This window comes from Aquila chrysaetos, chromosome 3 (assembly GCF_900496995.4).
Source record: "Aquila chrysaetos chrysaetos chromosome 3, bAquChr1.4, whole genome shotgun sequence".
Taxonomy (NCBI): domain Eukaryota; kingdom Metazoa; phylum Chordata; class Aves; order Accipitriformes; family Accipitridae; genus Aquila; species Aquila chrysaetos.
In genome coordinates, this window is record NC_044006.1 from 73,071,094 (window position 1) to 73,098,892 (window position 27,799).

Below are 27,799 nucleotides of genomic sequence, written 5' to 3' on the forward strand. Positions count from 1 at the left end.
CTCCCAGTCAGAAAATAATTAACTTAAGATGCAATTACAGGCATGAACCCCATAAAAGAAAAAAAAAAAAAACCCAAACCCACAACCAAACACATCCTTCCGGATGGGGAAACTGGGGCCAGGCTTCACCGCCCGTTGCGGAACAGCCGCAGACGGGCCTCTTTTCAGTATTGCTGCTTTTACGGCCCAGCAAATAATTTGCAACAAATAGTTTATTCAATTAATTGAGCTTCTCTGCTCTGGAGGCAGATGGCAACCTTTAGAAATGGATTCCCAATGGAAAACTAGACAATGGCATTCTTGGGCCAATTTCCCTTGCTTTCAGGTCAATGCCAGTGGTTACGATTTATGCCCGTGCTGCTGGATGCAAGCCCATGGGAGAGGTGTGCATTTCCCCATCCAGGTTTCTGGGATTTATTCAGCTTTTCCTTTGCAGCGTGGGCTGCCTCACATCCTCACCCCCTTTTTATTTCCTTGCTGTTGCCAGGACCAAGCGTATTTTTGCTGCTTTTCCTTTGGGGCGCAGGATCGTGGTGATGCTTCTTTTGGCTGCGTCCTGCCAGGTCCCACGAGTGCCGTGGGGCGATGAGAAATGGTTTGTAGCCTGTGAGGGAAAGAGGTTTCCAGGGATTCCCAAGGGTTTCCCAAGATTTCTCCTATATGCTCCTTGGCGATGGGGATGCTGCCACCATCACTGTCTTCTCCATCGTCCCATGGAGAGGGGCAGCCACCATCCACAAGCCAAGCAAGCTGGGGAAACAACACAGCTGGATGCCAGCCCCATGCACTGAATTTTACGTTTTTTTTAGGGGGGGGGGAAAAAAAAAAAAAGGCATTGTGTCACACAAGAGCAGGAAGCAACTTGAACAGGACAATTGTCACGTGCCACCACAGAGCGATGCGCCGGGGACACCCCGGGAGCCTCGGGAGATGCTCTCCGGGCCACAGGTCTTGCTCCGCCAAGCAAGAGGTTGCATCACATTTTTGCCCTCAAATTAATCAAGCAAATTGCCAAAAAAAGGTCTCTTCTAGTCCCAGCCCTGGGAGAAACCGCTCTTGCAACCCAGCTGCCACACACGGAGGAGGGTTCCGCGGGGATGGATGAGCTGCCTCGGCTCCATGCCTCTCCATGGAAGACGTCCCCTTCGCTCCGGGGACAGACCCTACGGCTGGTTTCCCACTATGGGACTGGCCCCGTGCTGGGGCTCAGCCTCCCACGCTCCCCCCGCGCCTTTCCCCCACGCGAGGGCATGGGGATGCTCTTCTCTGGGCTGCTTTTTTTTTTTTTGGGGGGGGGGGGGGTGGTAAGAGAAGCAACAGGGGTCCCCAAGCTCAGGAGAAACCTCTTGGAGGACATCAGGCTTGGACAAGGGCTGCTCGTGCCCTGGGAGGATGCTCCCATCTCGACACTTGGGATGGGAAGGCCCAGGCACCCATTAGCTTCAAAAAGAGGTCAAAAAAGGCAAAAACGAAAAAAGGAACAACTATGACATACCATGCAGTGTACACACCCATCATCCACATTTTTGAGCCACGGTAAAGGATAAACAAGGTTAAGGTGCTGCCATATTCAAACAAAATTCTTTTATTGAAAGTGTAATGGAAATTTCTTCATATTGCTTTGATGAAATGAGAGACAGCAGCTGTAGACAAATATGCTTTTTTATAAACAAATGCAAATGGATAAGGTAAAAATAAAGCATTTTTTTTAACTTGTACCTTTAAGCAACATAATCACAATATATACACAAAGAAAGCTAAAATAAAGCTATGTTGAAACCAAAGCGTTTCAATCAATACATTAGATAATTACAGATTGTGTCAATAAATACCCAGTTTTTAAACTGTTTAACAGGCAACTTTTTACACAGATACCGAGAAGAAAAAAAATTATATATTTACAATTCAGTGCCCTGAAAAAAAAAAAAAGATAAAAAAATCTTTTTTTTTTTTTTTTGGCACCAAAACAAATAAAAAGAATAAATTATAGAAAAAATCCACAAAGGCAAGAGTCTATCCCCGTCATTCTTTAAAAAAAAAAGTGTGTGTATATATATATATATATAAAATATATGCATATATTTTATATATATAAATATATATATGCAGAGAAACCTAGGAATGTTATAAAATATATTAGTGCCAATAAATACAGAATGGTACCAGACTTTCAACTGTCAGTATTTTTGATGCAGTCTGAAGGATAGAAACTACCACCTAGGAGATAACTGAAGGGGATTTTTCAGCCTAAAGAAATGACGACAACAACAAAAAAATAGTAATAATATATATATATATATATATATATATATGTCCAGGAAATCCTCCATCTGCCAGTAGTATTCCTACAGTCGCCCTCCTGCCCGGCGGGGAGGTCCCCGGGGGCGATGCTTTGCAGGAGGATGCGGCAGCGAGCGTGGGGCGAGCACCCACTCACGGCCGCGGCAGGTCAGCTCCGCTTCCAAGTTGACCGGCTCAATACCAGGGAAGATGTACAATTAAATAGTAATAACAATGATTTAAAAAAAAAAAAAAAAAACACACAAAACCACAAACAACCCAGCCTTTGCCATATTCGTACGCCAGAAGTTTCCTAAATTGCTGGCAGGTTGGCATGAGGTGCCTGTTGAATTCCAGGTACCCAAGAGCACCATTCCTGTTGTTGGGGATATAAACAGTTCAGCCAATGGAAAAAATCCGCAAATCTGGATTTTTTTTATTTTTTTTTTCCCCCATCTAGGTGTCTGCGCACACCCCAGGAGCTCCCACCAGCACCCCGCTCCCAGGGCGGTGGGGCTGGGATGCCCGAGCTGCCGCCTCCCCCCGGTGCCGGTAATGCCAGGAATTGCTCCCATCACCAAATCCCATGTTTTCCAAGGGGGGATTTAAAGCCAGTAGGTTTTAAAGCCAGTTGTTTTTTCTTTTCCATACCGCTGGCATAGGCACTTAGTGTATCACTGACGTACAGATTTTATGTCCAGTTACATCTCGTGGCCAAATAGTGTCATGTTCTCAGACTGATTTAAATAGCAAAAGGCCAGGAGGGCCTCCAATATCCTTCCTAAACATGACGATTTCTCTCATTTTATGAAACAAAAGCCTTCAAGTTTTTCAGCTTTATTTTCAGGCATTACTTTTTCTTCCCTCTAAAACCGTATTCAAAGGATAAATAACCCAATAACCTTCATATCCATCCATTTCACTTGATTTACCAATTTACCTATATAAAAAAAAATAATAGTATAAACAGTCTGACCCACTAGATTTTGGAGCTGCGATACCCTCGACGTTGGGGAGTCCTGAGGAGCACTTGCTGAGGAGCATGAGCTCAGTGTTGCTGCTGCAGCTTTGCTCTCCCAAAGCCTCCCCAGGGCTGCAAAGGTCCTTCTCGTTACATCCCCCCACCGCTGCTAACAGTTCCTCTGCATATTCAGGCACCATAACTGATCGGGAAAGATCTCATGGCCAAATCCTAAGGAAATTAAATAAATTATAAAATAATTTATGAAAAGGGTTTTGGGGTTTTTTTTGCTTAAATACAGCTAGTTCATGTTATTTCTTGAATAGTTAAAGGTTTTGCTTGTTTTGCTCTCCATAGCGATATTATGGAGATCAGACACCATCATCCTGTCTATTAGAGGGCTGATAGAAGCCAAAGGACGTTGCACAAATGTTTCCCCCGTGTCCCCCCTCCCACCCGCTTGCGTTCGGCTCTTTTAGAAATGTGAAATGAGGACCAAACAGCCAACATCCTTCAGACTCAGAAAAAACAGGGTCGTCTTTAAGGATGGGTGCTGCTGAAGACCTTATTGCCCTTCCAGGTCATTGATAAACCACAGTGCTATTCATGTACTACAGGTAGAAAATAAATAAATACAGATATATTATGCAAAAAAATATGATTGTACACATAATACATCTGAGGTATTACCAATTTAAATAAGGTTTCATGCTAGTTCAAGCTTCGGTGGCTAGTTAAATTCTGGAATTTGCAATAAATAGATGAAGAATGATTATGTATATAGTGTACGGATCTCTTCTGTAAACCTTGTCTGATTTAAACATAAGAGTGTGTTGGGCTAACTCTTACGCAAACCACAAATTTTCACAATAAATACAGCTTCAAAAAGTTGTCTTAAAAAGTTCCTGCAACACTGAAACATTTCTAGAAGGGGCTGTACGTACGACTGGCAACGTTAGCGAGGAGCATTTCTCAACAGGTCTTTTCATACAAAACACAAGGAAATTAATACGTGAAAGTCTTTTTCCCTCCCTCCCCACCCCACCCCATCATGAAAGTTTAGAAATTTTTGCACAAACAGCGAGAGAACTGATTGTAGCTGCAGTATGTCAAAACGTCCACGTTCTATAAAGACCAAAAATAGTTTGTTTGCTTAGAAAGTCTTTTTTTTGTTGTTTTTTCCTCCTTATTTTTGAGTAGCGCATCATCCTTTCTGTGAAAGTTTGCCCATCAGACTGCTTCGGTTTTCCTTTTGGCACCGGTCCTTGCCGCCCAAGCCACACGGGCATTTCACACTTTCACCGTCTCCATCAACGACGACTTGATGGCATCCTCCAAAAGTTGATTGTCTGTGAAAGGGGCCGGGGTTTCAGGGACGGATTCGGACAAGCCGATGAGGGACTCCAAGAAACAGGAGCCCTGATCTCCGGCTTGCGGGAAGCTGGGGAAATTAGGCAACTGAAACTGTAACGCTGAGAAGTTATCGAGGTTCTCATACTCCTTTAAGGAGTTGTAAAGGGGTCCCAAGTTATAGTCCGAGAAGGACTGGAAGAAATCCAAGGAGTCAGAGGAAAGGCTGAGGTCGGCGTAGCTCTTGGAGCAGGGCTCAGCCGGGGATGAGGCGCAGCACGACAGCCCATCGCACCGCGCGTGGGCAGCATCCTCCAGCAAACCCCCGCCGTCCTGGTTGGCGTTCTCGTCCAGGCACTCGGAGAGGTGGGACAAGTGGCCGGGGACAGGCTTGGCCTCGCCGCTGTGGTCCTCGATGAAGAAGTCGGCGGCATGGAAGCAGCTTAGGTCATCCTGGCCACGGCCACCCTCTTCCTCAGCATCCGAGTCGTTGAAGTGGAGGATGCGCGCCAAGCCGTCGTCGTCCACGTCCGACTGGGATTTGTCGGAGGGGAGGCTCTCGTAGGGCTCCTCCAGGTCCTCGCTGGGGTGGGAGGAGATGGAGGAGTCCGTCATGTCGCTGCTGCAGCTGTTCTCCCCCAGAGCCTCCAGGTCCGGGCTGAACTGGAAGGCGGGTGCCAGCGGCACCGCACGCTCCTCCAAGGAGCCCTTACCCGTCGCACATCCCAAGGGCGGGAGCCGCTCCCGAAAAGGGGGCTCGGCCTCCGCCACCTTCTCGCTGCTCTGCTGCTGCTTCTCCAGCTCCAGCTTCATGATGGTGTGGATGAAGTGGGTCTGCACGCGGGCCTGGTTGAACTCGATCCTGCCCTCGGTGTTGCCGCAGCCGTCCTTGGTGCAGCCGCAGGGGAAGGAGGTGTGATCCATCTGGCACGGGGAGAAGCAGAGGCGGAGGGTTAGAACTGAACCCGGCGGCACAAAATCGAAAACACTCGCGACTCACCTGCCCTGAGAAACCAAATAACAGCTGAGGGGTTTAAAAGCAGACTGGAAAAAAAAAAAAAAAAAAAAGACACCCTGCTCTTTTGAAGGGTTGTCATAAAAACGTTGGATTTCAGTACAACTGAAGAAAGTTAAAAGGTTCCAAAAAAAGCAAAATATAATGCTCCAAAAGGAGATGTAAGGGGGCAAACATGAATTTTTATATATTACATCATGATATTTAATACCTGATCCATATCATGAGCTTCTGCCCCTTGCCGAGATAAGGACAAATTGCTCAACAGGCATCTGTGGCACCTTTATGTCCCTGTTAGCAGCAGCCACTAGAGGGGAGCTGTGACACACACATGGAGCACCCGTCAGCCTGTGTGCACCCACCTGCCTGTGCACACTCACCCTACACCACCCCCAGCCTGCAACCACGGCATCGAGGGAGTGAGTGGCACCCAGAATAGGTGATATGGCTCCCCAAACATAGCCAGGCAGGCACCCATAAAAAATAAAATGAAAAATATAATAAGCTAATTGAATATGGAAGGATTATCCCACTTTGCAGGTGGTCTGCACAGCTAGCTGTGGGATGACACTCAGCCGAGACTCCCACGTTTGCCTGAGCGCGCTGGGAGTTGTGACACACACCAAGGGAAAATAAAATTAAAAATAAAAACAGGGGGAGGAGGACAAATCGCAGCCTCGCGTGAGGAGCAAGAAGCTTTCGTTTACGAAGACATTCCCACGTGGCCTATCTCCAACAGGAGACCAAGCAGGTACAGGTCTCGTGGGAACGGATGGGGCAGGTGCATTCACGCTGCAGGCTCAGACACATCCCCACGGCTGCAGCAGCAGTGCAGGGACGGCTGCACGTGTGATTTGGGAAGTGGACGCTTTCAAGCAGCGTCTGCCTCGCAGCCTGGGGAGCATCTCTAAGAGCTTTTCTCGCCTGCTTCGCTCCGAGCGCAGGTGGGAACAGATGCATTTTACAGGCTGCCCTAACTCTGTCCTGCTCGCTCAAACCCTCCCTGCTTTAACATACACATCAGCTGGAGCCACGGCTTTTCCCCCGTGCCCAGAGGCGAGGGCAGTACCTGACATTTAATGCCTGCCAAGCTGCAGCTGCAGGTCTCCGGGTCGCAGACCTCCCGGCAGTCGCAGCCGCAGTCCTCCCGGGACAGGCGGATGTTGTGCAGCTCCCGCTTCTCTTCCTTGTCGATCTTCTTCACCCCCACGGCTTTCAGCAGCGCGCGTCTCTTCTTGGCGGGGTAGGGCTGGAGGAAGAAGCCGTCCTCCAGGTCCACGTTGCTGACGTCAATGTCATCATCGGAGATGTCTTCGATGGTGAGCTGGTTGGCCTCCTCCGACTCCTTCGTGCCGTTCATGGTTAGCTAAGGGCAACAAATGGGCAAAGCGTTAGGGACTTGTGGGGGACACAGAGCCATCAGCACCCCCAGGTCAGGAGAAACAAGAAAGAAAAGATCTGCCCCCCACGGTGGCCAACCCCAGGACCAACATGTGCATCAGAGCCCCCAAAGACCTGACAGACACCCGACAAGCGGAGTTCAGTGTCTTTTCCATCACTTTGCGAAGGTGAAGAAATGAGCTGTAAATCGCACACCAGAGCCTGTGTTTTTTGGAGACCTAAACAGGGTTAAGGACTGATGCCCCCAGGTCTCAGAGAGGCTCCTACTAAAAACCGGCCACTAACTAACAATATCTACCAGCTCCTCAGCAACCCAGCCCCACGCTCCTACTCACTTTCCACTTCAACGCTTCCAACTTCTCCTCTTTTAATTTCTCTTCGAGTTTCTCCCGACGAACGTTTTCCTGCTCCTTTGAAAACTCCGCTAGTGTGAACTGCCGGGAGGAGCTGTGTTTGCTCACCATCCCCAGGGTACAGCCCCCACGACTAGGCACGCTCGTGAACCCCTGGCAGCGTGGGAAGTAAAACACAGTGACCCGGTCAAACTCCACATTGTTCTTCTTTAGTCGCTTGGATTTCTTCAAGATAGACGTGGCTAAAAATGGGGGAAGAAAAAAAAGCACAAAGTCAGTACTGCCATCCTGCAGACAGGACAGAAATATTACAAACAGGCTGTAAATACTACAAACAGGCAGGACTTGAAATTACTCTCTCAACAGGGACATGATGGGACAAGGGTGCAACATCGCTTGACGGCTTCTGGTGTTTTAGGATCTAATACTTCAAAGGTGGGATGAGGATGCAGAGGAAACTAAGCCAAGTCCCGATGCATCAGAGTCACTGATCAGATTCACCCCAAGAAACGGCTGCTGCTTCTCCTTCCCGCTTGACTTCCTTCAGGAAGCATATATTTGCTTATTCTTTACGTGAAGCAGAGCATAACGAACAAGCAACAAACCATCCTACACGCCTGTCTTGCTCTAAACCCAAGCACCCTGCCCCACATTCAGGAGCTTATGGTCTGCTCCTGGGATGCCGGAGCACCGACACTCCAGCGCTGTGTGGCTCCAGCTTTTGTGGCAGGGCAGAAAATAGCCCAAACGGCTGTTTTTCTGGTACTTCCTTTCACCATCCACTGGGAGGAACTATGAATCTATAGTTTATTCTCAAGAGACTCATTTGAGAGCAGCTGCAAAGATGTTAATCTTTATGCAGGTGATCCTAGGGTAAACATGGCAATACATGACTCTGGTTTATCTTAAACTGCTGAAACATGCTACACACCATTTAAAACGGAGCCTCTCCAGAGATACCTGGTTCTGCACATTTGCACGTGCAAATGTAGCAGAGGTGGACTAATTAGCCAGGGCAGTTTCACAGTAAGTGAGTTTCCACGAATGTAGCTGGCCATGAAAAGCAAAGCGAAACGCAGTGATACTGGGTTACAGAGCTGCTTTTTGTGCGGCGTGAGCGTGTCAGGAACGAGAGTCAGCTATGCACAGATAATGGCGGTGAGGTTTTTTGGTCCCATTCTCTGCTGGGACATGGATGTCTTGGTTGCCACCACGGAGAATATGGGAAAAAAATAACCCAGAAAGGATGGGTGACTCCTGCAGAGCTGGGATCCGAGCCCCGCTCTTTGGACGGCAGAGCTGCGGGCAGCCCTACTGCAGGGAGCCAACCGAAAGGACGGCCGAAAACCCGAGGGGCTCGGCTGGTTTGGCTGGCCCCGGTGGCTGGGAAAGTGTAAGAACGGACAGTTAGCTGCACCCATGTTTCACAAGTCTCACTTGCCAAAATATAGCATTTCAGTTTCATGTGAAAAAAAAAAAAAAAGTGTTCACCCAGCTGCGTCAGCAGCTTCTGCTAAATAGCTGGGGGTTTCACACTGGGCTCTGCAGTTGCTTTGATGATATCTTTGCACTGCGCGTTGCATTTTCATAATAACCTTGACTCAATCTTCTAAAACATTAGCTCTTTATCAAAAGGCAAGTTAACCACCACGATCATCTATCAGCTGAGCTGCTGCACTTTGGCATTTGCTTCTCTCTCCCCGCACCCCTCCTCCGAAATTGTTTTCCCATTCCTGACCCTTTTCCAATTGAGCCAGAGAATACAAAAAGTTCATTGTTTTGTCACAAAACCTGGGAAGACAAGCAAGAATGAGACTCTTTATTATTACAAGACTTCTAAAGCCTTTTCAGACCACTGCGTGTTTGTGTATGTCTGCTAAGTAGACCTTAACTGCTATATACAGTGGGTGTTCAGTATAATTTACTAGGTTGGACTATTTCTCCTCCATGAAGATGGTCCCCTATTGTATTTTTTATTTTTCCCTTCACATGGCAGATAAAGGATTTTACAACCTTGTCTTCTGTGTGTTTTCCTAAAAGCTCTCAAAACTGATATTGCTGGGAAAACAAAATAGCATTTATCTGTACTAACAGCGGAGGCAATGTCAAACGTGTCATGTTCTTTGGCAAAGTACCCAACTTATGTAGGAAACGAGCTCTGAAACAGTAATTACCATACTGGTTAATCATTTTTAAAAACCAGTGTTATGGGCCTTGCTGTCTGTTTAGTTTTTGCCTATGGAATAGCTTGACAGCTATTGATTGAGGGATGGTGGGATGGTCCTACAGCACTGGCTTGGAGGCACCTGCATGCCTCTGCACACCCAGGTCCTTGGGTTTCTATTCCTGGAAACTTGGACTTCAGCAAAAACATTACAAAGGAATGATAAATGCTGGGAGGAAGGGCTGAGGAAGACTACCCTGAGGATGCTGGCCGATTATAAAATGAAGATCAATTGGTGTAATGACAGGGAGCTGGTGTTACGGCCACTTTCACTCGTAAAGATGTGCTTCAAGGGGGTCTCTGCATGGTGACGACCCACCACCACGCTACAAAAAAACCCATGCAGAGGCACGGCTGATCCCAGGAAAGGGGCTGCCGGAGATACTCACGGGTGAAGCTGGGCGTTAAGGCAGAGCTGGGCTTGGGCTCTCCGCGGGAGCTCTCCTCGTCCGACTCCCAGCCCGAAGACGCTGAGGAGGAGAGGGGGGAGCAGGAGGAGGAGGAGCAGTAGGTACTGTCATCCCCCAGCTCTTCGTACTTCCTTTTCAATACTCCGCTCATGGTGACGCCGTATTTTTCATACAACTGGAAAAGAAAGGAGAAAAGCAAAATAAAGCGGGGGAAATATTGGCAGTTTCTGGTGATGAGCAGGACGGCTTTAACCCCCAGCAAGGCTTCTCTGCCAGGTCCACCTGGCCACGCAGGTATGGTTCCCAAAAAGTGCTCCCCCGCAAAAAACACACCTTACTACCCTCACTGTGCACACCTGCTGACTTTCTCTCCCATTTTACGACGCTGCAGAAAAAACGACTGCCGCAGACAACAAACTGTCCGGAAACCAATTCAATCAACACAAATGTTATCAAACAATAAGTATTACATTTTGCTTACTAATTCTTTTATGTTAACTCCTTACCCAGATCGCTTCCTATGCAGTTACAGCTTTAACGTCTTGCTAATTACAAAAATAAGCCAGTTTGCAGAGAACAATCTGTTGGCATGATTTACTTGCTACAGCCCCCTGGGGAAACAGACTTATTAAATGAAGCACTGAAATACAAATATATCAACTGTGAAGAACAGCCCTTCTCCTCACGGTGCCTTTCATAGTCAGTCCTCCATTCAATAAGCTATTCTTGTTTAGGCTGGGTTATGTATCAAGCATAGTAGCAATTAAAAACAACGCAGCTAATTAAAAACAAAGGAACTCTGTACTTGCCTAGATTCCTAAATTTCCTGCATGCTTTTCCCCTGTTCATCTTAAAGGAAAGAAAGAAAAAACAAAAATAACTTTGTTGCATCTTTTAACTTTTGCTTTTATAAAGTTTGTGGGTTTTTGTCTCCTGAAATTGCACAAAAGCTACACACTTTGCCTACAATAGGCTAACGGATATCAGAGCCCACCTAAGCTGAGATGCTCTTGCATAGATGATGGACTGTTTCTCCTTTTACACGCTGGCAATACCGCACCAGATGCCCCTGCTTCTGCAGAAGTCACTGCCAGCTTATTTTGAAGCCAGTGAGCCGTACCCAAAGCTGAGAACAGGCTGCTGCCGGAGGAGTGACTTGCTTTGACCCCATCCCACCGGGCTGTAAGGCACAATCGCAGTGGGAGATATGCAGCCCCAGGCCAGAAACTCCCTCCAGCAAGGTGGGGAGAGCCCCAGCAACGTGGGATGCTACCAGCCACCCCGGTGCTTCAATAAAACCAGAGGTAATACACAAAACCTAAAGCATCCCTAACACGCGGATGACACTGGGACAGACACATACAGCCCCCAGAATGGTGACAGTGCAGATACGGGGGTGCCAGACACCCGGTCCCCATCCCCTCCCGCCAGCTGAAACTCCTCCACCTGCCAAATTTGTTCTTTGTAACCGTAGCACTTTCTCACCCTCTTTTGCATGTCTGAAGTTAATTTAAGTCTCTGAAAAAAAAAAAGAAAAAAAAACAACCCAAAACACTAAACCTGCCCTCCTGACAGCCCTAAGCAGGCGGCAGAGAAAACACACCGGCTTCACAACCTCCGAACGACGGGATTCTCAATATCTCGACAGCACCGCACACGAACACGTAGCAGGACGGGAGCACGCGCAGCGCCTTCAAAGCCCTGCGCCAGCCCTCGTTAATTATGTTTACCAACAGCTTCCCAGGAGACAATAGTCCCCTAAAAGGTCAAAAAAATCCCTGGATGAAGCAGTTCCTCAGCCTGAAGAAGTTAATCATTCACTGCAGTGCGCTCCTACGGAGCCAGTGCATCCCCCACGGCCCCCTGAACTTGGGGGCCCGGCAGAGGTGATCCCCACCATCCGTCCTCCTCCTCTTCCTCCTCCTCCTCCTCGGCAGCCCCGGAGCTGCAGGTGGTTTTGCCATGGAGGGGTTGTTGGTTTTTTGGCCTTAATCCAAAACAGATGGGGAGAAGGTGGATTTGGCCACCCTCCAGCCCCAGCAGCACACGTCCTACCTGACACCTGGATTAACCCCTTTACCGCCCGCGCCCTGGCAAAGCGGAGCTCGAAGGCAGCCACGACGCCTAAACCACCTACCTGGCTGCCTTTACAAACCTCTTATTTTTATTCTTCTTGTGTGTGTGTGTGCCTTCTGCTCTGCCTCACATTTAATTTAAGAAACAACCAGGAGCAAAGAAACCCTCCAAATCCATGGCAGGGGTCCGAATCAAAGCCTGGGCTGCAGCCAGAGGTTTGTTCATCCCAGCCAACCCCATCGTCCACGCAGAGCGGCCAAAAACTTTGCAAAAAAAAGTCCCACACGTGGCTTGAAAGAGCATCAGTTCGCACCACAGAGCGACCGCTCGCGGCTCCAAAGGACACCTCCGATGTTGCCGGTGAAGGATGCCACTGTCTAGCCAAGGGAGGGAGAAACCAGCTTCCCAAAAAGCCCGTAGGACACATGTCCAATGGCAAACGCCCTCGGAGATGCGATGGTGACCACATCCAAGCGTCACGGGAGACACCAGAGGGTATTGGAGCAGCCAAAATCACACCGCTAAAACAGGGATAACTCTCAGGTCCGCACCAAAAAAAAAAAAAAAAGCAACCCACGCAACATCCATTTCTGCTGGGATTTACCTGGTCTTCAGCACTCCTAGAGAAGCGAGAAGGCGGACATCGTGATGCTGCAGAGCGATGCAGCCCTGATGCTCATGTCGCCTGCAAACCCAACAGTGACAATCACGAGCCACGCCGCCTCCCATCAAACCACACAGCGATAAAAAAACGAAGCCTTTTCCTCAAGCAAGCTAACCGAATTAACACAAACACCAAGCCAGAGCCAAGTCAAGCTGTGTATAAGATGGTGCAATTTTTTTTTTTATTTTTTTTTTTTTTTAAATACTATCATTGCTGATTAGCCACGTCTGGCAGAAGGATGAAGGGAGGTGCGTGCATCTCCCATCTATGAGAACAAGCCAAATGCATAGGAAAAAAAACCACCTTTGGCAGACTGTCTTATTCAAAACACCTATTGTTTTGTTAATGCAAAGTAGGTGTCGTGCAGACATGATTCTCAATTAATGGGAAAAAGCTGGTGAACCTGTTGCCCACCAGCCAAAACACATTAATTTTCCCCCTGTAACGCCTTACCCCTCTTTGCTGATTTATGGCTGCGACGTTTTCCAGGTCAAGTTTTCAAATCCTTCTCAGGAGCTATACGCGATGTAGTGGGGCTGCACCCATCGGCATCTACTTGTATCCACCCCAAAAAAGTCCTCCAGACAGGGGTTTTGCCGTCAAGGTGAAGACGATCCTCTCCTCCCCTCCTCACCCCGGCACTTGGGAGCAGAAATCACGCCAACGATTTGGACGCTGCCTTGAAAGCCATGTCGCTGAAACCACTGGCCGCTCAGCCAAAAAAACCCAGAGGCCAATTCAGACACAGCGAGGACATTTTAATTGCAGTAATTCCGCAAGTAATCTTAAATCCACACTGATGTCTTACAAAGAAGTCACAAAAACGTGCACAGCAGCATGGAAAAAACCAACCAACCAAAAAATATATATCTATATATCTGTGCTTGCCATTGCAAATCTCTGCAGGAACCACTGAGCGCAGGATTTTACCACCTTCTTCGCTCTTTCCTTTTTTTTTTTTTACATAACCTGAAATAAAATAATCCTATCTTCCTTTTAGTTGCCAAAAAAGACATTCTGTTCTTGGCTAAGACTTCTTACTCATCTATTTTACTGAAAACAGCTTTTGGAACAAGTACATAATGCAATGGATCAAACCCGCAGGAATTCCTCTCTGGCACCAGAACTCCCACTATCCTGGGAATACTTTCTAACAAATATTTAGCCCAGATGTGCATTCCTTTCTTTTTCTCTCCCTCCTTTTTTTTTTTTTTTTTTTTTTAAAAAGCATTAAAGTTTGGGTGGGGGGAGTGAGGGGGTTAGCTCTCTAGTTGGGGGGAAGGGAATTGAATCTGCAAAGTCCCATTTCTGGCGCTCGGCAAGTCGCAGGGTAAAGCCCTAATACACTGGAATGCGAGGAATTAATGTTTTAACTATCCTCCTCTTGGACGACGTCTCAACAGTAAATATTTCGAGTAATTTAGATTTAAGAAGGTTTGGCATTTGTTTAGCTGAGCGCAGAGGAAGGCAACTAAAACCCCTACCAGTGTCCAGTTAGTCTATTTATAAGAGACTGCACTAAGAGGCATCACAGCTTTGTGCAGAAGTACGCGGAGAAGATGTTTTGGCATTATATTTTGGGGCTGTGTATGTGCTTTGCACCGGGCAGGCAAATGCAGCAGTGCAAGCAACGTAAAGGAAACTTCTCCCAGCAAGTCCAGCAGCTGCATTTGCTTGTGCCACAACTCCCATGGTATTGCAGGAGAACACCTACGAGCAAGGACATTTTAAATTTTGGGGTTTCTGTCGGTGGAGCATCCTAAAGAATGCAAGGATCCCAAATCTACGCATGAGCTATTGAAAGGAAACTTTCTTCTGCAAAGCAATTTGGGTAAAAACAAAATAAAACAAAACACCTCAGTGCAATGCACTAAAAGTATTTATTTTTCAGGGACTTTTTGAGCCTGTTTGCCAACTTTACAAGCACAGCTGTCTGCCTGCAGCCCGGGAAGCCAAAGTGGACTCTTCCCGGCACACCGGGACGAGGGCTCGGGTGCCGGCAGCGAGTTCACAACACTGCTGAGCCGTGAGTCAGAGCGGCTCCCGCTCCCTCCCCCAGAGCCGCAGTGGCTGTGCAGGTCTAGCAGGAGTAAATATTAGTTTAAAAACCACCACTGCATATTTTAGCCAGGTACGGCTCCGAAAGCGACTCGCGGAGCAAACACGGGGGAGTTTTGGGGGTCGGTGTTTATTTGCACACCTCTGTTTATTGCGGGTCAGGCGACCTTGGTGCGAGTATCACCAAGAACTGGTGCAGAGCTGAGCTTCCCGTTTAGCTATCCCAGATATTTCATGTCTAACAGCAGCGGTGATTCCAGTAACGCCTCTGGGTTACTTAATAATCACCACGCTATCAACACTGATTCATTGCTCGTTCATTTAACTATTTTAATTCTTTGCATATTTACTTAAGTGGTTTCCCCCGCGCCGCTGTGACAGCCTCCACGATGACACCACTTCCCAATTTTGGGGCTGACCAGGGCCAAGGCGAGTGGGATCATCCCACTAGGACCCTCCGGGGGACAGTCCCGTGCGTGTTCCCAGCCACGCAAGCTGTGCTTTCCAGTTCAGACCAGATTATTTTCACCCAGCTGGGTCTAAGGTTTCATAACCTTGCTCCGGTTAAAAATAGCCTCTGCCTACTATGCAACAGCAAAACCCAAAGTACCCCGTGCCGCCGAGCAGGAGTATGAATCAGTTCGTAGCACCACGAGTTTATTCTCCTGCCAGAGACTGAACAGGCAAAACGCCTTTCCCGGGAAGAGCATCAGAAGCATTTACTCCATCTACTAATTTTCAGAAGGCCACAAAGAAAAAAGGTTTCCAGATTTTCCTATCAAGCCCTTATTTCTCGCTGACAGCTTGAAAGGTAAATAAGAAACATTAGCAAATACATTAAAGGTTATCTGACACGGCCCAAATGAAATGAGGTTCAAATGTACTCGGCGCAGATTGTGCTGTAATAAATATGAAAACGGCGAAGTGTGCTTTGTCTAGGAAAATCCTCTATTTGATTACACCTCATGAATAATTCACACCAGGTTTCCATATTTGTCCTCCTGTAGGTACACGCTGTGCATTACCTTGCCTGCTATATATACGCACACATTTCCTGCGCTGAATTATTAAAGGCTTGCCGGGAGCTGCAGAGTCTCTCCGCACGGAGAACAAACGCACGCACCATCCCAAAAATAAACTCCCCAACCTTGACTGGCCTCATCTGCAAACTGCTCAGCAGAGGAAAAATAAAAAAAAAAATTCTCGTGGAAAAGAAGAAGAAGAAAAAAATAATAATTGCTCATGAGTTCCCTGTAACAAATGACAAGACTTTGAGGTTTGTATATGGCCGTGAGGGTTTTCTCTCCATCCCACCGAGGCGCTGTCATTACAGACGTTAGTGAGGCAGGGCTGCTTTAGGAAAGGGCTGTCCCTATGTGTCAGCCTCTTCCTACAGCGACATTATGTAACTTGGAGGTGACAGACACTTTGGAGGATGCCGGGGGTGGGGGGGGGGGGGGGGGGGAAGCAATTAAAAAAAAAAAAAAGAAAATCCCACAGTGAGAAAACTTAGTAGTTTTGTTTGTTGTTGGGTTTGGTTGGTTGGTTGTTTTTTTTTTTTTCCCCTCCCTCTTTTTCTCAGGTGCGCTGTAAAAGCCCTGATTTTATTTCGGGAGGCAGCGGGCGGTGGTGGTGAGGGTGGGGGGGGTGCCCGCTCTCCGTCCGTCCGTCCATCCGTGCGCCGGTCGGTAGGTGTTGCTGTAGCGACGGGAAAGCATCCCCAGCCGGGGAGATTTGGGGAAGAGCGAGCAGGCAAGGCTCTCCTTCTCCCCCCCCAACACCACCACCACCCCCCCGCGCCTTTCTTTCAACATCAGAAAATTGGAACCGCAGCCGTAAAGATGGAGCGGAGCCTTAACTGACAGGGGGGGGAAAAAACTCAGCGCTACTCCAAATAAATAAATAATTAGGGATTTATATGTGTATACGGCACAGCGTTTTCTGCCGATGGGAAAGTGCGGGCGGGCCGGGGGGGGGGGAGCGGCAAAGACACCCCCCCCCCCTACACCCCTTGCCGGGGAACGCGGTCCCGCTGCCCCGGGGGGTCCCGGACCGCCCCCCCCCCCGACACCGGACCAGCCCCAGCCCCAGCCCCGCCGGTCTCCCCTCGCCCCCGGGCCGGAGCAGCTCGGCCAGACGGCGCCGCAGCGGCGCGCCTGCCCGGGTCCGGACGGCGGGGAACCGAGACGGACCCCCCCCCCCCCCCACACACACACTCCTCCCAACCACCCCCGGACGACGGAGCAGCGGGACGAGCTGCGACCCGGACCCCCCGTAACCGAGCACCGCGCCGGACCCCGCGACGGGCGAGCCAGCACCGACCCGGCTCTGAACCGGAGCCCCGACGGCCGAGTACCGGACCCCCCCGCGACCCGCAGTCCCGGACGGCGGACCCCCCCCCCCGCCACACACACACACACACACACACACACACACACCACCGCTCTCCCCTCAGCCCCATCCCGGCGCCGCGCTGCTGCCCCTCACCTCCGGCGGCGGGTTCTCGGAGTCCGGCTGCAGCGGCGGTGCCTGTGCGCGGCGCCTCCCGCTACTGCCGCTGCCGGGGCCGGGGCTGACGCCGCGCCGCGCCGCGCTGCCCTTTTTCGTCAGTGGAAAACTCCGGGCTCTGACGCAGGCGGTGACAGGAGCGGGGCCGGCGCGCACCCGGCCCGCCCGGCTTCCTGCTCCGCCGCCTCCCCTCCCGCCTTTACGGCGGGCGGGGCGCTGAGTCAGGGCCAGGCGGGACGCCCCGCCCCGCCGGCACCGCAGGATCCCCCCCCCCCCGCTTCCCCGGTGGGAGGCGGGAGACGCTGGGAGGGATTGGGGGGGGGGTACAACGGGTGCGGACCCCAAAATGGATGTGGGTCCCACGCGGGGGGAGGGGGGGGGGGGTGGTGTCCCGCAAAGGTTTAGGGAACCACAAGCGCAGCTTGGACCCCAAAATGGATTTGAGGACCACAGGGGGCTGGGGACCCTGAAGCAGGTGGGGAGCCTGAAAGGGGTTTGGGTGCTTCCAGGGGTGCAGAGCCCACAAAGGGTTGGGGGCCCCCAGGCAAAGTTGGACCCCGAAACAGATTTGGCCACTGCAGGGGCAGGGGGGGTCACACAAAGGTTTAGGGACCCCCAGGCAAAGGTTGGACCCCGAAACAGATTTGGCCACTGCAGGGGTTTTGGGTCACACAAAAATTTGGGGACCCCCAGGCAAAAGTTGGACCCTGAAACAGATTTGGGCACTGCAGGGGGGGGCGGGGGGGGGGGGGGGGGGGTGGGTCACACAAAGGGTTGGGGACCCCCAGGCAAGGCTTGGACCCCAAAAGAGAATTGGGCACCGCAGGGGGGTTTGGGCCACAGAAAGGGTTGGGGACCCCCAGGCAAAGGTTGGACCCCGAAACAGAATTGGGGACTGCAGGGGGGGTTGGGTCGCACAAAGGTTTAGGGAACCACAAGCACAACTTGGACCCCAAAATGGATTTGAGGACCACAGGGGGCTGGGGACCCTGAAGCAGGTGGGGAGCCTGAAAAGGGTTTGGGTGCTTCCAGGGGTGCAGAGCCCACAAAGGATTGGGGGCCCCCAGGCAAAGTTGGACCCCGAAACAGATTTGGGCACTGCAGGGGGGGTTGGGTCACGCAAAGGGTTGGGGACCCCCAGGCAAGGCTTGGACCCCAAAAGAGAATTGGGCACCACAGGGGGGTTTGGGCCACAGAAAGGGTTGGAGACCCCCAGGCAAAGCTTGGACCCCGAAACAGATTTGGGCACTGCAGGGGGGTTTGGGTCACAGAAGGGGTTAGGGACCACCAGGCAAAGGTTGGACCCCGAAACAGAATTGGGGACTGCAGGGGGTTTGGGCCACACAAAGGTTTAGGGAACCACAAGCACTGCTTGGACCCCGAAACAGATTTGGGCACTGCAGGGGGATTTGGGCCACAGAAAGGGTTGGGGACCCCCAGGCAAAGGTTGGACCCCGTGTAAGAGTCGGTCAGAAACCCCGAAACCGAATTGGGGACTGCAGGGGGGGTTGGATCATGCAAAGGTTTAGGGAACCACAAGCACAACTTCGACCCCAAAACGGATTTGAGGACCACAGGGGGCTGGGGACCCTGAAGCAGGTGGGGAGCCTGAAAAGGGTTTGGGTGCTTCAAGGGGTGCAGAGCCCACAAGGGGTTGGGGGCCCCCAGGCAAAGGTTGGACCCCAAAACAGATTTGGGCACTGCAGGGGATTTGGGCCACGCAAAGGTTTAGGGAACCACAAGCACTGCTTGGACCCCAAAACAGATTTGGGCACTGCAGGGGGTTTGGGTCACATAAAGGGTTGGGGACCCCCAGACAAAGGATTGCACCCCAAACAGATTTGGATCCCACAGGGCACTTGGGACCCACAAGCAGGCTTGGCCCCTGAAAGGGATTTGGCCCCCGCAAAGGTTTTGGGTCCCTGTATGGGGTTTGGGACCCACAGGCACTACTTGGACCCCAAAATGGATGTGGGTGCCTCAAGGAGTTTGGACCCCATGAGGGGTTGGGGACCCACAAGCAGGCTTGGCCCCTGAAAGTGATTTTTACCCTGCACAGGGTTTGGGACCCTACAGGAGGTTTGGGACCCACAAGCACAGCTTGGACCCCAAAACAAGAGTGGGGCACCACAGGGGCTTTGATCCCCGCAGGGGTTTGGGGCCCACAAGCAAGAATTGGCCCCAAAAAGAGTTTTGGCCCCACAAGGTGGTTTGGATCCAGAAGCAAGGTTTGGCCCTCAAAAGGGTTTCTGGACACCAAGGGGATTTGACACCTACACAAAAGCCTTGGCGCCCGAAAGGGATTTGGGTCCCACAGAGGTTTTGGGCCCCACAGGCAAGGCTTGGACCCCGAAAGGGGTTTTGGTCCTGTGAGGGGTTTGGGACACACAAGTGAAGTTTGGACTCCAAAAGGGATTTGCTTCTCCCCCCAAGATGCATAGCAGCAAGGCCTGTCCCCCAGAGAGGATTTTGGACCCATAGGGATTTGATCCCCAAAAAAGGGGTTTGGGCCCTACAGGCAAGGGTTGATCCCCCAAGGGCATTTGGGCCCCTAAAAGGGACTTAGGCCACATGGGCAAGGGTTGACCACAAAAATGGGTTTGAGCCCCACAAGCAAGAGTTGTCCCCCAAAGAGAATTGGGTCCCCAGAAGGGACTTGGGCCCTACAAGGGAGGCTTGGCCCCCCCCCCGGGATTTAAGGCCCCACAAGCAAGAGAGACGATGTTTTGGGGAGTCCGTTCCCCAGCACAGCTGGGATGGAGGGACGTCTGGGAGCCCGCACCAGGTCGCTCCCCAGCTCTGGTCACTGCAGCGTTCAGCTGGGGATCTCCACGTGCTCCCCATTGACCACCAGGAGCTTTCAGAGAGCTGCACCACTGGCATTGAACCCCTTGCAGCGGTAGGCGAGGTGCAGACTGACTCGGCATTGCCCAATTTCACCACTTGGCTGGATTTTCCCTCTACAAGCTGGAGCTGGGCCGACGGCCAGTGGCATGGTCAGAGTCCCCAGGCTGTGAAGCTGCCTGCTCTCCGGGCTGCTCTTTACAATGTAATCCAGCTGTATCCCACAGGGTTTGGGTACAGCCAAGCTGCAGGAGTCCCCGTGTAGGACCAAGTCCACGGAGGTGGGAGGATTTGTCTCCGCTGGCTCCATGGAGGAGCCTGAAGACAGCCATGCCAGGGTCTCCTCAACTCCACCTCTGCGTCCAGCCTCTAAGGGGCTGCTCACCCCCTTCCTACACCAAGGTCCCACTTCGATCCTTCGCTTGCCATAGCTTCCACTCAAAATCAGACGGAGTCGGGTTGGGTTTGCCTTGGCCAAGAAGGTGGATGAGGTTGGATTGGGGTGTGGAGGGATTTCCCCAAGCACCGTACCCCCCCATGCTCCGTCGTGAGCCCCTTAGCTCCAAGACACTTCCCACGCAGTGCTGTGAGCCGGGGTGCTGGCACCTCTTTCCAGGAATATTATTTTACTTGTAAACCTCTTGGGATGCCTTTTGCCCTTTTTTTCTTTTTTTTTTTTTTTTTGTAACACAGGTGTCTCATTTGGAAGGTGTCCGGTCTGACCATGAAGAGTAGGGAAGATGAGGTGAGAGCTTTGATGTGGTACAGCTCTTTTAGAGTAAACTGCTGTGAAAGTCTCAGCCTCAGTCCTTTCACCAGTGAAGGGTTTCAAACTCTGAGGCTAAAATGTTGGAAAAAAAAATAATCTGATGCTGAAAATGGTCCTCACTAGCACCAAAGCCACGGCCAGTTTGATACCACCATGCGAAGCAGTGCCACCAGGATTTTTGCTTCTGGTCTTACCCCGATGTGTGTCAGCGATTCCCATGGAGAGGGCAGCCCCACCGGTCACCCTTATGGCACTGCTGCAAGGGCAGCAAACCGTAGTGTTGTGCGAGGGTGAGCAACCAGGGTGGACTGAGAACATCTTCAAGCCGATTTTGCTGCTGTGCTTGATGTAACTCCATAACCCCGTGGATGCCCCACGCATCTCATCTCCAGGGGCTTCACCCCAGCACCTGGCTCGCCTCCCGTGTCTCTCTCTCCAGCCCATGAAACAACGGCGACAGCTCCCAGCAGTATAGAAGCACAAGAGGGGTGTGTTGAGATTTTGCTTCAAAGATGCAAATATCGTGGAGGCAATACGTAATTCTAGATGGTGCCCTGATGACGGGTGGGTCCTGTCTTTGAGGCACGATGGCCTTCCTGAATATGCTGGTGTACAGTGCTCGATCACCAAAGGAGCGGTTTTCCTGAGGTTTCGTTTACCATGTTTGGACATGGCCGTGATTAATATTTCCTAACAGGAAGACGTCATGCGTGCAGGCTTTCCTCTTCAGGGTTTGGGTCGGGGGTGACCAAGTTCAGGTTATACGCTGGCTCCTCACTTCCTCCGCCTCGGAGACTACACCCCGGCCAGCCGCTGCCTCCCCGCCAGCCACCAGCCGCCCTCCCAGCGGCTCCAGTCGCCCATCGCTGAGCCCGACATGGGTCCTGGCGCCGGTGAGGTCTCACCGCACAACCCCATGGGACCTGGAGAGCTTCGATATGTCGGGACCGGGACATAATATCACCTATCTATGTACCGTGCCTGTGAGATGAAGGGGAGGGGGGGTCATTTGTCACCATCCCTGAGCTGAGTTTTGCATGAAACCCAAGGTGGGGGGGAAAGGGGATATCCTGGAAAACAGTCAGAAAGGCTGCCAGCGACCTCCGGGTTACACATTTTCTCTCTTGCTTGTATTATTTGTAATGAAAGTAAAGCCACTGTGAGATAGAGTCCTATGCAGGGCAGACATTATTTAGCGGTTCAATCAGGCAATGAACAATTCTGACCCCAAACTGCCCATATTTGTGTGTGTGAAAGAGAAAGGAGATTTGAAACAAAACTTTCAGGGTCTTATTTTTGAAGCAGCATTTTTTTGTTGTTTTAAAATCAACCTAAAAGTACTACTACACAAATAAGTGGAAGCTTACACAGAGGGCTAAATATCCCTCAACCAATTAAGACGTTTTCCTGTGTAGGTTGAAAGAAATATCTCAGTTTGACTCAACCTGTATTTTGCTGTCGCGCCTCTGAGCCTCCTTCCTCCAACAAATGAATTCAAGAGAGAGAGAAAAAAAAAAAAGAAAATCTGTTTCTCTTTAACATGAGCCAGGTTGGTTTGGACCTCTCAAGAACCGTCCTCCTCTCCCTGCGCAGCCGGAGCGGCTCGCAGCCCCTGCGCCCAGGAAAGCCCTCGCTCCTTTGGCAAAGGCTGCTGGCAGCACTGGCCCAGAGCTGGTTTCCCTGGCCGGGCGCCACGCGAGTGCTGCTGCGGCGGGAGGAAATTCCCTGCTGACCGGCCACGGCCGGGATAAGTGGCCTGGCAGAGAGAAGCAGCCGCAGACCAAGCGCAGGGAGCGGGGAGCCCAGCGGGAAAGGACCGGAGGGAGATGCTGCGCGGTGCATGGGGCGGCGAGATAAGAGGTGTGAACCGGGCAAGCTCTGGATGTCAAGCTCCTCGCTGCCCGTTTTGTGCCTGCCCTGCAGCGGGAGAAGAGCTTTCCCTGGAGGAAAAAGCCTCTTGGTGCTTGGGGATGGAAAAATAAGGAGTATCCGGGCTTGAAGATAGGAATTTTTTTTCTGGTTTTACGTGCACATCCTGAGCATGGTTCTGAAAGGGCTTATCAGCTGTATCTGGCTGTGGATATGTTGCTGGGTACCGTCGCAGCTCATCTGAGAATGAAAATGCAGGGACATGGGAAAAGAAACCACCGCTGAACCAACCCCGCTTGAGCAATCGCATGTCCGGCATCACCCCCAGCTGGCCCCGTGGCCCTGACTCGCCCCATGGCCCCAACTCGTCCTGTTTCGCATTCAGATAAAATGAACACTTAGCTTTTATAACAGGTTGTGCAATTGCAGGGAACCACCGCGGCTGCTCATGGGCTGCCTGTCTTGGTGCCAGCGCTCCTTCCCACCCCACGTATCTGAAACACAAGCTGAACAAGAGCATTGAGTTATTTTGGGTTTTTTTTGCCCATAAAAGCGGCAAATCAAAAACTTTGCTTCAGCCATGCTCCGGGCTATTCACCTACGCTGGGAACTGTGGGAGGGACGCGGCTGTACTGGGACAGCCTTGGGTGAGTGAGTCCGGCCATGAACATGTGGCAGAAGGTGTCCTGCAGTTTCCTCATTGATTTTACACCAGCACAATTCCATCAGCTTCTGTGAAGCTGCTTCTGATTTGAGCTGATGCTGGAGGACAGTCAGATCTATAGCATTTAAGGCCCTATATGCTCTGCTCTTATATACCTGCTGGGTATTATTTGTGCGTTTACTGAAATGTGCTTTCTTCATGCATTTTGCTATGCTGTCAATCCTTGATAGAGATCAGGACATCATAATACTGCGCTCTCCTAAATGTACAGGCACCCTGTACACTTGAGAGAGATGGAGAATATGACCTGTTTGCTGGGGACCGCTGATATAATTGCTAGATTCCCAACAAACATGCAAAAATCATCAACCTGAGCGAGTAAGTGTTAATTTAAAATGCAGGCATGAAATGGGAATTGTGAAAGTGCCGTGTAGTTTCAGCCACTCGCTAGCAATGGTTAGCGGCAAGGAAAATGAATGTGACAAAAAAAGCGTGTTATCCAGACAGCTGAATTCAAGTGGGGCACCTGTGTCCTCAATTAACCTAACTAATAGTTAACTTCGGTGTCAACAGAAACCCTCGCACCAGGATTTGGAGGTGGGAAATACACGAGTGCTGTGTTTTTCGCTCCTTGACATTTCGTGAGTCGTCTGGTTTAGCGCTGAAACATCTCAAGTGATGGGACTGTTGCAATTTCTCTTTCAAGGGTATCGCTCTCGCGCAATAATTAAATCTCTGGCTTTCAAGCGTAATTGCCAATGACAGTGCCTCCGAAGTTGCTTTTTATGCTCGACTGTTCTGTCTCCTGGCAGAAAGGGCTTCCGTAAAAAAAAAAGAAGCCGGGGAAGAGTTGTGAGCGGCCACAAAGGCAAGAAGCAGCAATACAAACTCCATCCTTCCCCCCAAGTAGGGACAACAACTGTCTCTAAACATTGAGGCGGCCCAAAATACGTCGCAGTCCTGGATGCCTAACAGGCCCTGAAGGAAATGGTAGCTTATAGTACAGCTCCATCATTACCAGGCTAGTTGGAAAATGGTAATTTTTCAGCGCTAGGACCTGTCTCCTGCTCCAGGTTGGTAATTGGTGGTGTTGGCGGTGAGCCAGGCAGCACTCGCAGCTCTGTCTTGAGAGGACAAAAACCTCCATTACTTTATGCTCTCTAATTCTCTCAAGGTGTTCTGCTGTCTATCAATAGAGTCGCCATGAGGTAATAGAAATTACAACCTCCCCAGACTTATTTGTCTGAAAGCGTTTCTTGTAAAAATAATTATGTGAGTCTCTGGAACTGCGGTACATGAGAATGGCAGAAGAGAAAGTTCGCAAATTAAAATGCAACAAAAGTCTCTTTATCGTAAACTACAGGGGAGACTGCGCGAGAGGGTTATTTCCCTTCCATTGGGTTGGCTGGTGGCAGCTTTTAGAGAGAAAAAGCAATTTTTGTTGTCCGTTTGTCACTTTGCAGTGAAGTTGCTCTGGTCCTGTGTAGGGTGATGGGTTTGGCCAGGCACCACTCGGGGTTCGTTCCCTACCCTCGCCACGGTCTCTCCCTGTGAGCTTTCGTAAGCCACCATCCTGTCACTTTGGTGGCTCACGATGGGGACGTCACAACTCCGGTGTCACTTGCTTTGCGTGGCTGCAGGCTGGGGACGGTGCTTTGCCTGCAGGCCCCCACCAGCCCCTGCCCTCCTTGCAAGAGGAATCCTAAAGCCTTCGTCGCACCCTGTTCTTAACCAGCAAAACACCATCCAGAGCAAAAATATTTGCAGCGATGTGACAGACGAGCTCTGCAGGAAATACCTGAGCTGTCTGAAAAAGTTACTACCCCCCTGCCTCCAGCAAAGGCCGATCGGTTGACTCCAGGCATCTCAGCAGGAACCTATTTTGATGCAAAGTGTGAGCGAATTGCCTGGACTGTGAATGGGAAGATCTGGGGCACCCGCACGCCTGCCCCCACGACTGCCTGCCGGGGTGAAGCCTCCAGCGCAGGAGAGGGCTGGAGGCTCCTGGAGGGCTGCGGTGGCTCCTTAAGCCACTGCAGCTGCTCAGTTTCAGAGCAGAGAAGCCAGGATCCAAAGCCATTAAAAAGAACAATATGGCTAAAGCTCAATTTTCTCCTCTAAAGAAGGTTTTCACAAGCCCACACTACGGGGCAGGGGCATTGCTTCCCTTGGGCAGCTTTTATGATAATTGAGCTGGGCAGAAACAGCAGTGAAATACATACATAAACTCTGTATATACAAGCAGATGTGTGTGCGTCTCTATATATTTAACTTGATTGACTGAAGTCACAGCAAATCTCGCAACAAAAAAATGCTGCTCCCGTGTCACCAAGAGCTGAAGCAGCGTTTGGTGGCCACAGCGGCCATGGGTGACACTTCAGTGCTTTCTTCTTGGTGCCAGTGCTCGGGATGACGGCATTTGTTTAAAAATGGAAGCTATCAAAAGGGCATCAGGTCTCCATTTGTGTGCTGGTTTTATCTGTGAGCTGTCGCTATCCCTCTGACACTTGCAGGATGCCCAGGGACACCGGGTTTTAGCATCAGATCCTGGCAGCATGGAAAATTTGCTCTGAAAAGGGTAAGTGTGTGGAATTAGGTACCAAGAGTAAATTATTATTTGTCTTTGTTGGTGCTTTATGGGCTTGGTGACAGGTCACACTCCTGAAGTGCTTGTGATCACCATTTGGGCTTCCGAGCCAAATTCACGTCTGCCGTAAAGCTGTTAAACTCCCGGCAAGGCCACTGACATAGCTGACATGTCCGGGGGTCTTGGCGCTTCCCAGTGTGATTGTGCCGCCCTCATTGCTCCTTGGGGAACAGGACCCGGCTCTTTAACCCCAGTTTTACCAGGGAAACTGAGGCACCAAGCTCGGACCGTCCTTTTGGAGAAGGATGGGCACAGGCACGAGGTTTTGAGGCTGAGCCTATGCCAGCTATTGCCAAGCTCCTCTGATATCCGCGCAGTGGGTAAGCTCCAAAAACAGGGACTCTGAATTACCCCATGCAGGAGTTCAGGTATTTCTCTAGGAATCCTAAACCCTCACTGCAGGCACCTACTGAACACAAGTATTTAGGGCAAGCACTGCCCGGCAAGGTAGAAGCTGCATGGGAAAACTACCACTTAATAGTTTATGGCAAAATATTGATCCTTTGGTAATTTCATGGCCAGCCAAAACAGGTGACCTTTAAAATCTGGAGGCCTGACCCCAGAGGACCCGGGAGCATCCACCTCTCCTACCGTCTGCAGCAAGGAGCCAATTGCGTCAGTGTTGCTCAAGTAATTTGTGACCGATCCGGGCTTTTCCTCTTTGCCTTCCCTGCAGATGCTGGCACCCCAGCGCGCTGCGCTTATCTCGAAATGCTTTTGAGCTCTGGCCCCTGTTCATGGAGCAGCCGGCTGCTGTGCTTTAAAAGGTTACCCAGCCCTCAGCTACCTGCTACGGAGTCTGCGGGAGGCGATTCCTGCCGCAGAGTCAGCTCGGACCGGGGCTGTGCCCCCACCATCTCAGCACCCACCCGACCTCGTGTGGGGCACGAAGGGCAGAGATTGGGGCACAGGCAGACCTACTGCCTCGCTGGGGTCTGCTCTGTCAGACCCATTTAAAAAAATGGGAAATTTTAGCGAGCCTCTATCGTCAAGGGGTGGCAAACGGCACGGTGGTGGTGGCAGCGTGAAGCAGGTCTGGTCTGGGGAGCGATGGTGTGCTGATCTGGCCTCGTGCCCCCGCATGAGGGGACATCTTGCTTTTCTGGGACACTCACCACCAAAAGTATGTATGTCTCCTAAAGCCTGCAGTACTAACGGTCCTGGAGGACACAACCTTCTGACTCACACAGCACCCCCTTAACTGTGCACCCGGACAGTCCCACAAAGTAACCCATCCCCAGTGTAGCAGGGAGGGTGATTTGGGCTTTGGTGTATCTCACCCCATCTGAAGGTTATTTTCTCCAGTCATCCTGTAAAACTGAGGAGCTGCATTTATGCTTGTGCCTCTTTACTTTCGCTAAAGAGTAAAAATGAAAATGTAAGAGATATGTACATACACTTACAGATACACTTGTTAACATAATGTATACGTAGTGGTGACATCTGTGGGTGGTAGAAACCTCCCTATAAGACAACAAGATAAACAATTGACACCCCATTTAACAAGAGGCAGAGAGGGTGAAAGGGAGTTGAACATTGTCCTGCTGGGGCCAAAATGCCCACAAACTCATAGGAAGTAAGAGCAGCTTGGCCAGGTCCAGCTTGAACACAACTGTGCTGCAATTCAGTGAGGATTCAGAAAGGGCAATAAACCTGAGTCCTTTTGGTTTCCATTCTAGTTTTTGAGCTCCTAAACATTTGCACAT

At 50.7% G+C, this 27,799-nt stretch overlaps 1 protein-coding gene across 3 annotated transcripts; it reads right to left on the minus strand.

The window, feature by feature from the left end:
* Positions 1 to 1,573: 1,573 nt before the first annotated feature.
* On the minus strand, positions 1,574 to 17,469 carry CSRNP1 (cysteine and serine rich nuclear protein 1). 3 transcript variants are annotated; one of them, XM_030010135.1, is made up of 5 exons: positions 17,280 to 17,469; positions 9,974 to 10,169; positions 7,343 to 7,602; positions 6,676 to 6,972; positions 1,574 to 5,515 (listed from the first exon to the last, which is right to left on the minus strand). In XM_030010135.1, exons 2-5 carry the CDS (start codon positions 10,143 to 10,145, stop codon positions 4,532 to 4,534), a joined length of 1,713 nt encoding a protein of 570 aa, XP_029865995.1. In that variant the 5' UTR covers positions 10,146 to 10,169; positions 17,280 to 17,469; the 3' UTR covers positions 1,574 to 4,531. The 3 variants fall into 3 exon arrangements, with proteins under 3 accessions (XP_029865995.1, XP_040978593.1, XP_040978592.1); XM_041122659.1 differs by having other exon boundaries at positions 9,974 to 10,173; positions 17,283 to 17,361; XM_041122658.1 differs by having other exon boundaries at positions 9,974 to 10,177; positions 17,283 to 17,313.
* Positions 17,470 to 27,799: the final 10,330 nt, after the last annotated feature.